Source organism: Grammomys surdaster, unplaced genomic scaffold (genome assembly GCF_004785775.1).
Source record: "Grammomys surdaster isolate TR1022 unplaced genomic scaffold, NIH_TR_1.0 139, whole genome shotgun sequence".
NCBI classification, from domain to species: Eukaryota; Metazoa; Chordata; class Mammalia; order Rodentia; family Muridae; genus Grammomys; species Grammomys surdaster.
The window spans coordinates 14,359,406-14,373,201 of record NW_021604597.1 but is presented as its reverse complement, the minus strand read 5'-3'; the positions used below and the strand labels follow the sequence as shown (position 1 = coordinate 14,373,201).

At 38.7% G+C, this 13,796-nt stretch overlaps 1 protein-coding gene across 1 annotated transcript in view; it reads right to left on the bottom strand.

Moving 5' to 3' along the window:
• The window catches only part of Lekr1 (leucine, glutamate and lysine rich 1), a 168,304-nt gene that overhangs the window by 74,965 nt on the left and 79,543 nt on the right, over positions 1-13,796 (bottom strand). The window contains exon 6 of the mRNA XM_028763565.1: positions 7,067-7,252. Within this exon, the coding sequence (XP_028619398.1) occupies positions 7,067-7,252 (186 nt within the window). The remainder of the gene's footprint in view (positions 1-7,066; positions 7,253-13,796) is intronic.

Sequence of the window (13,796 nt, the reverse complement as noted above, 5' to 3'; positions counted from 1 at the left end):
CCAGAAGTCTACATTCTGGGTTTGTTTCTCTGTAGATCTCATCTTGCTGTGGAGGAAAACCTAGTTTTAAAGGGCTTCCCAGTTATCTCTCATCTAGGACCTATCACACTCTCAAGCAGATAAACACTGTTCTTAGTTTCTTGTACCACACACACACGCACATGCACATGCATATGCACACGCACATGTGTATGTGTGTGTGTGTGTACATGTATGCAAAGGCTTTTAAGACATATTGTTAAATACCCATGTTATATGACCTCATTTCGATATAACTGTACCACAGTACAAATGCAGGCTATACCTCTTGCTCTCCTCGGCTGACAAGATGGTTTGCTCCTCTCTTGTAACTGCATAGAAACTACTGTCTGACTGTTGTGCAAATTCTCTAACAGGTAACGTAGTGTGACAGTGAGGTGGCTTGCTCTCTGTTGCTGTTACTATGCTTAAAGGAATAACTTTGCACACGTCATGTATTATTTCATATGCTAAGGAGGATGTTACATGTTAATCCTAGAATAGAACCACAACATCAAAGTAGGGGTGCATTTGTAGTTCAGAGAGATACAAACTATTTTGGGGAGCTGTATCAATTTATAGTGCCCCTAGCAATATATGAAAATGTTTTACCATGCCAACTGCCTGCTGCATTTTGGTGTTGTGTGAATACACAAAAAAACTGGTCCATTGACTGCTTTGCTTTGATCTTCTTTACAATAGTTAACTTTGACAGTGCCTTATTTTGTGAGAGAAAATGTTGCAACTGAACTGCAAAACATCAGGCCTTCTAAGAGGATCAATTATTCATACAGTAAAGAATCTCACAACAATTTGTATTTTCAGCATTGCTAGCTCCTGGTGTGATACGTTCCATAAAATTATATTTGTAGTACTTATCCTTCTGTGTTTTTAATGTGTCCTCCTCAGCCAGAATCAGCACCTGGTTGGAGCAGTGTCCAGGAATCTACACCCTGGCTGACATCCATTGAGGCAGTTCAAGGTCGGGAAGATAATCCACTATAACAGAGAGGAATTTCATTGTTGGAAGGAATGTCAGAGCAGCTCCTGAGCAGAACTTGCCACCACAGGCCTGCTTTTCTAGTTCATAAAATCAATACACTGTATACTGGAGTGATATATTTCAGGCCCCAAATATAAAAACTTCATTTGAATACAACTTCATACACTCAGTCCAGAAATGATGTGTTCATTCTTATAATAAATCACTAGCAAAAAATCAGCTTAAAATGTTTCCTGACTTCCTCCCAAACCTTTCATAACAAACCTGAAAGTTACATGTCCAGACTCATCTCACTTCTTTTAAGGTAGTCATGTACTGCTAAAAAGCTGTGAAAATATCATTCTGAAATATGCTTGCCAGAACCTTAAACGTCTGGTCATAGTTGAGGTAGTTGGAAAGAAACCAGATTTATTCCCTTTTCTGTATGGAAACCAATTAAGAAATGGTGGTACCTTTTCTTATAAATGATTAAGATCTCTAGTTCTCCCAAAGTCCTCAAATAAATGATGTCCAGACTCTAAAACAGAAATTTCCATTGGGAAGAGTATTCACTTTGGTGGAATTTATTAACAATAACTGTCCATATGGCTTCAGTTATAGACAGAGTATCAAATGAAATGCTACATGTAAATCCTTTAATCTGGCCTCTGTCACAGTTAAGACATACCCTATCTTTGTTACTTAGTAGCTTTGTAACTTAATACAAATTACTTAACTTGACTAATGCTGAATTTCTTCACCAGTAATGTAACAAGAGCATAATGAGGATAATTAACCCCTGGGGCTATTTGAGAATGAAATGAAGTAACAGATAATGCTTAGTGCATGATGGGCAAATAGCTAGTGCTCAGTAGATGTCACAAACTATCAGGATACGTGGCAGGGTGAGCACAAGCAGCTGCAAGAGACCTGCTAGGGACAAAGCCTGGCTTCCACACCATTTGCTTGGGAACATCTGAAAAGACTGCATTTTATATGTCAAAGAAACTTACAAGAATTGATTGTGTGCTCAGAAAAAAACCAATGTTGTGTTAATTTACTCACAATTTTAATTTTATGAAAACTGTCTCATCAATATTCATAATCTAAAGAAGCTTATTGCATTTCTTTCTTCTAATCCCTTTTTTTGGGTTTTGCGAACAGAGTGATTTTAGCCTTGTAGAATGAACTGAGAAATGAACTCAATTTTTGTTTCTTTTAAAAATATTTGTAGGAGTTGGAGACTTAGCTCAGTACTTACTTACTAAGCACAAGGCCCTACATTCAGACCCTAGCATGGGAATGTTTTTGAAAAGTTAGACTCTTCTGTTTGAAAGTTTGGTAGAATTTGTTTACAATATCTTTTGGCCTGGCCTGTCTGAGAAGATGGTGCTTCTCCTTTTAAATGATGATACTTTTAACTTTTTGGTATAAGTTATAGGATATATTTTTCTCATTTTTTCCATTTTTAGTATGTGTACACTGTGCAAACGTGTTGTATGTATGTGGGTGTGTATGTATGTGTCTGTATGCATGCATGTGAGTGTGCATGTGGTTGCCCCAGGTTGATGTGGGGAAACGGAGGAAAGGAGAGCCTTTGGCCTGTCATGCTACCTGCAAATCAGTTAGTGAGCTCCTGGGCTCTAGCTTTTCTCAGTCAGAAGCTACACCAGAAAAGACTTTTGTTGAGGCAGCTGCCCTTGAGTTGCCTGTGCTCCTGGAAATAACCTCTCACCCACACTCCTATATTTAGGCCCAATAAAGTAACTGGTTTACCAAGCTGGATTGTGACTTTGGTCTGCCATCAGAATATTCCCTATTGAGGGTGAGTAGTGTTTATTCATTACTCCCAAGGGACAGCATCATACGACACATCTGGGCTGTACCATTGTAACTCTTTACTGCTCTTAGATCTAGAGAAAGGTAAAGAAAAACACGAAAAAAAAAATGTGCAGCTTGGTGAGAAAGTAAGAGTTGTCAAGTTTAAAGCTGGAGACAAGGCAGATGTCATTGTTTAAGAGAAACTCTGTACTAGAACAGTGGGGCAGTGTTTCAACAGAAAGACCCTACCAACCAAGGCCATCGACATGGAGGAGGGAAATTCATTCCAAAGGAAAGGGACAGAACTGGGACTCCTGCTCCAAAACACTGCCTGAGAAAGTGTTTTTCCAAGTCAGCCATCAAGGTTGTATTAGTTTTGTTTCCTGTAGCACTGATTAAATTCCATGACAAAAACAACTTTTAAGTTTCTTCTTTAGAATAAAGGGTCTGAGCTGGGCAGTGGTGGCGCACGCCTGTAATCCCAGCACTTGGGAGACAGAGGCAGGCAGATTTCTGAGTTCGAGGCCAGCCTGGTCTACAGAGTGAGTTCCAGCACAGCCAGGGTTACACAGAGAAACCCTGCCTCGAAAAACCAAAAAAAAAAAAAAAGAATAAAGGGTCTATTCGGTTCACAATTCCAGGCTACAGGCCATCTTACAAGGGACGCTGAACTTAGACTTTTGAGCAATGTTACAACTGCTAAAACTTTGAGATTGTGCAGCTGGTAGTACAATCACATAAGTAGAAAACCCAAGAGTTGTTGGTAAAAATAACTGGAATTAGTATGAGAATACTAAAATTAAAAAAAATTATATATATAATACAATTCTAATTAGAATCCATACTGAGATTATAAAGTAATGAAAATTGTCCTAAGTATATGTGGAATAACTCTCTATGATGTGGAAAATAAAGTTTTGTGTAAAGTTTTTAGAAAAAAATTTACTAAAGATTTGTCAGAGGCTTTGGAAATAGCTAATAAACTTCTCTTAAAGTTTAAAGAGACAAGGGATGAAGAGATGGATCACTCAGTGAAGTATGTGCCTTGCAAGCATGAAGGCCCAAGTTCAGATTCCCAGAACTAACATTAAAAGGCTGGATATGGCAGTGTGGCTCTCCTGTATGTAAGCCAGTGCTGGACAGCATATGCAAGAGGATCCCAGAGGGATGCTAACTAGGCAGTCAAGACAAGTGGCAACCTCCAGGTTTAGTGACAGACCCAGTATCGAAAGGATAAGGGGTGGAGAGTGAAGGGATGCCTTAGGAGTTAAGAGCATTGGCTGTTCTTCCTGATGACCAGAATTTGATGCCAAGAACCTACATAGTTCACAACTATCTGTAACTCCATTTGTAGAAGATCTAATGCCTTCCTCTGATCTTGGACTGCACCAAGTATGACTTTGAGACTGTTACAGCTGGTAGCACAATCACATAGTAGAAAACCCAAGAGTTATTGACAAAATGACTAAAATTAGTATGAGAATACTAAAATTCAATACACACATGCATGCAAAACATTCATACACATAAATTAAAATAAGTAACTATAAAAAATAATTAAAAATTAAAAACTAAGATGGTAATCAACTGAGGAATACTCTGAATTTTGACCTGTTATCTCCATACGTGTGCATTCCCCCCCCCACACACACACACATAAAAGGTTTACATGGAAAAATAACTACATACCAAATATATTTAAAAGAAAGAATAGTAGAAAAAGAATTACTGCTTATAAGAATGGTTTACTAAGGCATTCTAGTAAAATCAGCATTAATGGCATATAAGATGAATTAGTACAAGAGAAGACAAAATGCAGTAATAGATACTAATGCACGAGAAATTTTAACATGTTAGGTGGTTAAAATGTTAATTTAATACTGTATAATACCAATAAAGTGGGGAAAGAGTGACAGTAGATCATTGAATCTCTTATCACATAAGAAAAATATTAAATGAAGGGATCCCAAAATATTGTGCATAGTATGTAATGTTTTATCCAAAACTAATCATAAAGAACAAAGGACCACCATTTGGTTATACCAAAATACAAATTTCTGATATGGTGATACCATAAAAATTCAATAAAAATACTTTACAAAAGCTGACTATATAAAACAATTAACATCTGTACTATACAAAGAGCTCTCTAAAATTATTAAAAGGAGGCTGGGTAAAAATGGTGGTAGCCATTTTTAATCCCAGCACTTAAAGACAAACAAAATGATTAAGAGACACTGGAATATCACACATATCTGGAATCCCAGCACTCACAGGGCTGAAGCAAGAAGGGCATGAGTTCCAAGTCAGCCTCAACTCCAACAAAATAAAATGTCATCAAGAGAAACTTCAGTAAATCAACTTTAAATAGGTAACTTAAAGACAAAACAAAAATAATTGACCAGTGTTATGTATCACAGGTATTTGGACTCGCAAGAGGGTAAATGTACTTGTTATCAAGCCGGATTACTTGAGTTTGAGCCCCAGGACCCACACAGTAGGAGAACAGAACCAACTCCAGTAAGTTGTCCTCTGACCTCCAAATATACACTGTGGCATACAAATGACCCCCTACACACACACACACACACACACACATATACCAAAAACACACATGAAAATGATAATTTTTTATTAAATTTTACATCTTTTCTGACTTCACAGCACTGCTAAATACTGAATGTATATACGACTCATTTATTTTCTTCCAACACTCATCTCTCTATATATGTACACTTCTATGAGTATGTGTTCATTCCATCATAGCACCCTGCTTCACAGTTCAATCTTTCTAAATTACTGATTTTATCTTTATATTGATAAAACAATTTTTGATACTTCCAGGTAGAAATATGTATTTGTTAGACTTATTCACAAACTCTAAAATTCAGTGTTCATGTTTTAAAAGCAAACGAAAGTAAAAGCTTTAGAATACTGGATTTGGCAATGATTTCTTCATTATGACATAAAGAACGTGGTCAACAAACGCAAAACCCAGAAAGGGAACCCAGTTGAATTAGAAACAAGTCTGTGTCTCAAAGAAAACAATAAGTAAGTTTGTGAAGGCAATTTATGTCATGGAAAAGTCACACGCATGATAAGCTGTACAATTTATGAGAAACTTCTGTAATTCAACAGTAAAAATATAAAATAGCTACATATTTAAAAATGGGCAAAGAACACAAAAGACAATTCCCTATAGAAGATACCAAATGACAACCCAAAACATTAAATGATGCAAAAGGTGCAGAGACGGAACCTGGCACTATTATGGTGGGAATAGCACATGATATGGTCACTAGGGAAACAGTATTGCTCAAGTAACCTAGCCCTCCTGCCTGGGTATTTATCAGAGAATCCAGAAGAAAGGCTCAAAGAGATACTTGTATATCATCTTCTCCACAGCCCCATGTGCAGTGGGTAAGAGGTGTAACCTACGATTGCTTACAAACACTATGGACCACTGCTTAATCAGGACTCGAGGGAATTCTAACACTATAACAACACAGATGACATGCTAAGTAATCCCCTGACTCACAAAAATACAACACCATACCGTCTCACTTTTGTGTACAATGTTAGAAGAGTCAAACTCACAGTGACAAAGTGGACAGGTGGCTGCAAAGAGCCCTAAGGGGAGGAGCTCAGTGGCTATCAATTTTCAGCTTTTCAATGTGAAAAAGTGCCGCACATCTACTGCAGAAAATGTAAAGATACTTTAAAATTCCTGAACTAAATAATTAGAAATGCTTGAAATGGTGCATTTAAGGTCATGTGGTTTATCACAACGAAAATTATAAAAAATATTCCAATTAAACTATATACTCAACATGAAGTTTTGAAAACCTTGACATTTTTTTCCATAAACAGTTAAAGTTTTAGAAGTAAAACATTTAAAAATGAAAAAAAAATCTGGATTCATCTTACACACACCAAATGCTGTTTTCCTTTGGCACCCCAAAGCCAACAATCTCCTAGGGATAACGAAACAGCAAAGTAAATTCCATTTTGTCTTGATGAAATCTTAACTTGTATTTTGAAAGGTCTCTCACATTCCTACTTAGTCCCGCCTCTTTAAATGGCACGATTGCAAGGGCAAATGCAAACCCAAGAAAACAGTTATCACCGTTACTATTATGCATATTGGTAGACAAGTTAATTAGCACAAGACTGTTAGGATATTAGGAACAAGGCCTATGCTTCTGAGTTACTGCCAGTTGCTAACATCAGGAAGGTTCTCCTTACCTAGTGCTTCCTTCTGCAGTTCATAGCACCGGGCTTGCAAGTTCACTTCATGCTGTTTGGATGCCTCCATCTGCTGAGACCTCAATATGGCTGCATCCGACAACAATTTGAGACTTTTCATTTCCTCTTCCAGGCATACCTTATTTCTCTGGGACACTGTCAGATTTTTATTTAACATATCTATCTCTGTAAAGAAAATTCAAAGTTTATAAACAGGAGACATTAAATCACGTTCCTCTAAAACCTGATTTTCCTTTAGAAAATTATATGTGAAAATAAAGTGACATTTCTGAGAATATGGCTCCTAGTCAAAAGTTAGATTCACATGCACTAGCAAGTCTGGGAAGAAACAAGGAGAAGGGCTGGGCTGATGAACGATGTACTTTTTTAAGCCTTAAATTACACTAAATAGTAACAGATTTCTTTTACATTCTCATGTAAATATGAAAACTATAATACCTGTGGGGTGATCTAGGTTTTGTTAACATTGTATGACAGAAAAAGCAAATCTAAATGACAGCATGTGCTGGTTGGGGAGTATTTCTAACATGGCAACTGGCCTAATTCTAGGTGGTAAGTGTGGAGAGAACCAGAAGGATGGAACACCTAAAACTAGCAAACTTGTAGGTAGAAGGTATTTAATACTTAACAAATGTATTTTAAGGATTTTAATAGTACTCTGTCCCCTAGAGTGAAACCAGAATTTAATGTAGCAATTCAATGTGACTCTCTTTCCATTTAATTTTTAAATGGCTTTTTATGGTTCTACTTACATTTCAATGGGCTAATGTAATATAACCTCCTGGAAAAGGCAAGGAGCACATGATCCATCAGAAAAATGATCAAGTTTTCCATTCACCAGTGTCTTCAGCACTGCCAACATAAGCCACCACTAAGGTAGCAAGCACACAATAAAAATACCGTCACTTGTACAACCGCAACTAATTATATTGATGCAGGTGTGGCCTACCTGAAACTCTGGACAGTTTTCTAGGAAGATTACAAGCTGCTGCCTTTGGCTAGCGCCTCCTGAATTGTGTAGTGGGCTCCAGTGTGACTGAGTAGCTCATCATGTTGGCTTGGTTTATTGCTCTTGGGAGTTATAACATCTACACAACAAGGAAAGCTCGAAGTGGAAGCCCACAGGACACACCTGGGAGCAGAAGCAAGATGGCCAGAAGATGATGACAGCAGGTCACAGGAGAGAGAATCTCCTAAAGAGTGGAGCAGAGCAAACCAAGCATGCACCAGCCAGGCTGATGGTGTACACCTTTAATCCCAGCATTTTCGATGGCAAAGTAGGCAGATATTTGTGAATTCAAGGCCAGCCTGATCTGCATAGCAAGTTTCCAGTCTGGCCAGAGGGGACATAGTGACCTAGTGAGATGAGGGAGCAAGAGAGTGAGCAAGCTAAGGGGACTCAAGAATATGAGTGAGAGAGAGCAGGAGAATGTGGTCCAAAGGAAGAAAAGAAAGTGCTCTTTAGATGGGTACAAAGGATGTCTGGGAGGGAAAGAAGTGGCATTAACCACTGCCTAGGGACTGGAAAAGAGGTCTCAGTAATTTTTCTCTTTTAGTTCCTTTGCAATTTTCAAAGGAAAAACCCAAATAAATAAATGTCAGGGATCAAATGCATGTTCTACCATGGCCCAATAGTTACATTCTTGGCATTTCACCCGTGGAGAAGAGCTAATCTGCTTGTAAACATGGGTGACTATAAGCCTGTTTCTGTGAGAGTAATGACCAGCACACTAGTAATATAAAGCTTTAAAAAAAACACACACACAGCTTAACAGAGAGACAAGCAAAAATGCTTCCTGGGTATTGTTACAGCCACAGAGGCTGCTGCGTACAGAGGAATACACTGTCCCATACTGTAACACCTGCCCGTGTTTAAGTCAGAATGACACCACCGAGTAGGACACACATGCTGCCACCTATTTATCATTTGCCAAAGTAGCTCTGCTTAGGCTTAGCTGGCTGATTCTGTTAGTGAACACTATCGTCTCTAAAATAACTAATGTCAATGTGACTTTCTATCTGAACTAAGAGGCAGAATCTGCAATAAAAGTTTATTTGTGAAATACAGTCTATTTCCATGTCTTCATGGAAAAGTACAGCAAGCTTGCCGAACTAACAGGAACTGTTACAGTTCCAGCATGGTATCAGGAAATTAAACTCAGCCATGAGGAGCTAAATGCTCGTCTATCAATTGCTCATGGCGTTAACATACAATCCTACATTTTGCCATTAGCACACCTGTCAGTTATTTGTCCCAATCTGGGGTTCAGAATTATGACCCCTACCAAGTCAACCAATACTGTTTACTGTACCCAAACTGAGACTTCTCTGTTTCAGCACAATCTAAAGAATAATCCCATCCTCAAGTATCTGGTCTGCACAGCTATCTTCCACCCCATCGCGAAAGCCTTTTCTGATCTATCCTAGATGTTGTACACTGATTTGTGCACTTACTTTGCGCTGATCACATATAAGCATATGACCTAGTATTAGGATATAGGTTAATCTAGGCCAGAGATAACTGCCTATTTTATTCCCCTGTAGTTTCCACCATCATGCCTTAGAAATAACAGGAGACGTTAAATACAGAAAAGCTTCTAGTAGAGCAGCGCTTCAATTGCTTCCTAATATGCCAGGATTTGAACATCCTGACTAAGTGTTTGCTTCAGTTTCATTTTGGAGGTAGGCATTTTTAGCTCAATATGCTTTAATGTCAAACTAGGCTAAACAATTATACACCCACTCCCACCGCCAAATTTTAGCAATATAAAATATTCTTATTTTATTCTTAATGTCATCAAATTTATGTTTGTTTGTTTGTTTATATTAAAACTGAACTCTAACATAATTTTGTTCTTGACTTCTAAAAGCTCAAGAGATCAGTGGTTAAGAGCACTGACTGTTCTTCCAGAGGCCCTGAGTTCAATTCCCAGCAGTTGGGAGGCAGAGGCAGGATCCAGTTTTGTCTACAGAGGGAGTTCCAGGACAGGGAGGGGTACACAGAGAAACTCTGTCTTGAAAAACCAAAGGAGTGAGGAAGATACTCAGAGGGGGAGCTGCAGCATGGTGATGGGATACTGCACATAGGTGTGTGAGGGTCCGGGTCTGATTCTTAGCACTGAACATCAACAAAATGCACTGGCTAAAGCAAATACTAATCTCATACAAATCAATTTCTTTATCTTATTAAGATTTATTTCTGTTCTTTGTAGCCCTGAACTTAGGCAAGTGAATATACAATTGTATTGGGTTATTATACTATTACAAGGGCTCTAGAACCTTATTATCAGGGAAATCTAGTGTTACACTGTGAGACTGTAAGTTCATTAACTGTATTACAATAACAAGAAAGGCTTTTAAAACTATCAGTATTAAATGAAGTAATAACACAAAATTACATTGACTTTAAAAAAAAATCCTTTTATTTTGAAATAGTTTACAGACAGTTACAAATAGATGTATAGAGAGGTTCCATTTCCCTCTCCCTCTACTCCCCAGAGAAGCATTTAGATTTAACCAGCTGTGCAAAACTCATTTGCGTATGAGTGCTTGTTCTATGCAATTTTAGCACAAGGTCTGCATTCTAGTTTGCTTTCTAAGGCTGTGATAAACACCCTAAAGCAATTTGAAGAAGAAAAGGCATATTTCAGATTGGAGTTTACAGTCCATCATTAAGGGCAGGAACACAAATCTGGAGACAGTAAGTGAAGCAGAGGTCACAGAGGAATGTTCTTTACTAGCTCGCTCCTCATGACTTGCTCACCCCGCTTTCTTATACAACCCAGGACCACTGATCCATGAGTAGTAGTGCCCACAGTGGGCTGAACCCTCCCATATCAATCAACAATCAAGAAAATGCGTCCGCAGACTTGGCTTCAGGCCAATCTGATGGGAGTAATTCCTCAGCTAAAGTTTCCTCTTCCTAGGTGACACTCTAGTGTCAAGTTGACAAAAATCCCACCCAGGACATGAAGCTTCATATACTTATTACCACAGTCAAAATATGGGATTGTTGGTATTCCATTAGGCACATTCCTGCTCTTTACTGTCATAATCTTTCTCCAGCCTAGCAGTACTGGTCCTCAACTCTTTGCTTATACCTACAATGGCACTGTGTGAAGACTGCTGTATAAATGGAACAAGAAATAAAGATTTTGACTGGATTTAAACCCAATACACAAGACAGAATTCATGCCTGGTACCATTAACAGAGCCCAAAAAAACCTATGGCTGGCTAGGTCATAGGCCCTGGGGGAGAACCTACAATTATTATTATGCTAAACTGATGTTGTAATGTACTGCTTACTAAGTTCTATGTGTCACCTCTCAACACTCATCAGATAAGCTTTTTTTAATAGATGGTGACTTCTACAGAGAATCCCAAACTGGTCAATGTGAAGAGAGTAAGAGTCTGTGGGGAGCTCAGCTCTAAGTGGTACATCTCTGTCATATTCCCTCTCTCAAAGGCTCAGGAGTCGTAACAAAACATGAGGCTGAAGAATTATGAGAGCTAAAGGTATTTGCCAGACACTATAAGGCCTTTGTACATATGAACTCACAGTGGCTGTGACCACATACACAGTGAAGACAGTCAAAATCGCAGCAGCAGGAAGTTCCATCCAAGCTGGGGAACTGTTGTCAATTGATCATTATGGGAGAGTCAGCTAAATTTAGGGATTTGGCCCCCGAGAAGCTCCCATGCTCCAGTAGATGGTCTTATGCCCAAGAGTACCCAGTCAGCACCAAGTGAACTGAGTGACTTTTTTAAAAAAGCACCTGAGGTTGGGCAAGGACAGTGGCGAGGAGGAGAGTGGAGGGACTGGAGGGGAGAGGACATTGATCAAAATAGAACTCTGTGAAAAGATTCTGAAATTGGCTTTAAAAAAAAAAAACAAAAACTTGGAAATGTTTCCTTGGTGTTCATTCAAGTTATGGCTTGTATTAATAATTCTTTCCTTTTTGTTGCTGACTTGGATTATATAGAATAGATATAGTACTGTTTGTCCTTCACCCACAGAAAGACATCTTGACTATTTCCAGTTGCAAACTCTTATGAGTAAAAGTGTTTTGAGCATTTAAATACAGATAGCATATTTCAATCAGGGCTGTGGGATGAGGGAGAGGAAGGGAAGGAGAGGGAAGAAAGGAGGGAGGGAGGTAAGGAGAGAGGGGAGGTAGAGAGAGAAAGAGAGAAAGAAAGTGACAGACAAAAGCACCCAGGTATAATTCACATTACTTTTATCATTTTGTAAATATCAAACTAGAATGATAATATTTGTAGTTTTTAAAGTCTGGAACAGTTGACCTCACCACTAATTTAGACTAGAAATATCCATTGAAGCAATATATACTACAAAACTATGTGTAATTTAAATTTTCTATTGAGGATTTGAAATTAATCGTAATGGTGTTTTTAACTCCGGTTATTTCATTAGGAGGCTACAACCACAGTTCAAATGCTGACAGCCACATGAGCCTGGTGGGAGCCACACTTGACAGTAGAGCCACATGAGCCTGGTGGGAGCCACACTTGACAGTAGCTGGGAAACTTTCTCAGGCTTTCCCGGTCTTGGCTTTTGAGGATACAATATACAATTTATTTTCTAAAGCTTGAAGATATCAAAGTTGTTTGTTCCTGTATCCACTAGAACTTCTGCGAGATATGAAATGCATACAAAGCAGCTGTAAAAGACAGTGTCAGCACCTTTCAGGTTTTGTACCTCCGGTCCCAGTCGGCACACCGATGCCCTGGGGCGGAGATCAGGATGACAGTAGTGAGCAAGGAGGAAAAATTCTTACTACAGCAAGATCTCAGCTGTATACGCCCATGTCTTGGGCACACTCACTTCTTGTTTGAGAACTGAGTATGCTGTCCTTGTACGTGCATTTCTACCTTCCAGCTTTGGAAGAAGGCCCTGTGCCTTTTCTCAAAGAAACTACAGCCTAGTACCAGAGGATAGACAGTAAACAACAAATATCAAGAAATGGACACCAAACCTCCCAATAGTGACACATATTATTTAGTATGAAGCAAAGGATAAAGAAGTTTAGACGAAGAAGACTTCAGGATAATCTGCAAAGATCTCTTGGAGGAGGTGACATGTAAACTGAAATACAAGTCCTAAGAGTTGGGAGGGCATTAGCCAGTTCCCCTGCATGAACCTGAAATTCGTCCCTTTAGAACAGCTATCCATCATACTTGGGTTTTATGACATCCTTTGATGAGGTGTTCTTAGTCTCGGAGTTTATCAAGTTTGTTGTTTTTACAGTCCTTACTTTTTGACTTTCCATCTAATGTCTTCCTTCAGAGCATTTTAAAGTTTTCATTGTAGTGGTCTTTCACTTCCTTGCTTAGATTTATTCCAGTGTGTTATTAATCTATCGTGCACATGGTCACAATCCTGACTTCTTTTTCAGTATGTTTGTGATTGGTCTATAGAAAGGCTACTGAATTTTGCATGTTAATCTGGTATCCTGCCACTTTTGAAAGTGTTCATCAGTTATAGGAGTTTTCTGGAGATGTCTTTACGGTCTCTTCTGAGTAGTGATCTTCTGAAAATAAGGGTTCTAGCTTCTCTGTACCTAGTGCATTTCCTTCTCTTGTCTTACTGTTCTGAGACTGGACATTCCATGGAGTGGGAATGGGCAGAATGGCAGCGGTGTCTTGCTCCTGATTTGAATGACAAAGTTTCATGTGTTTCCCCTTAGA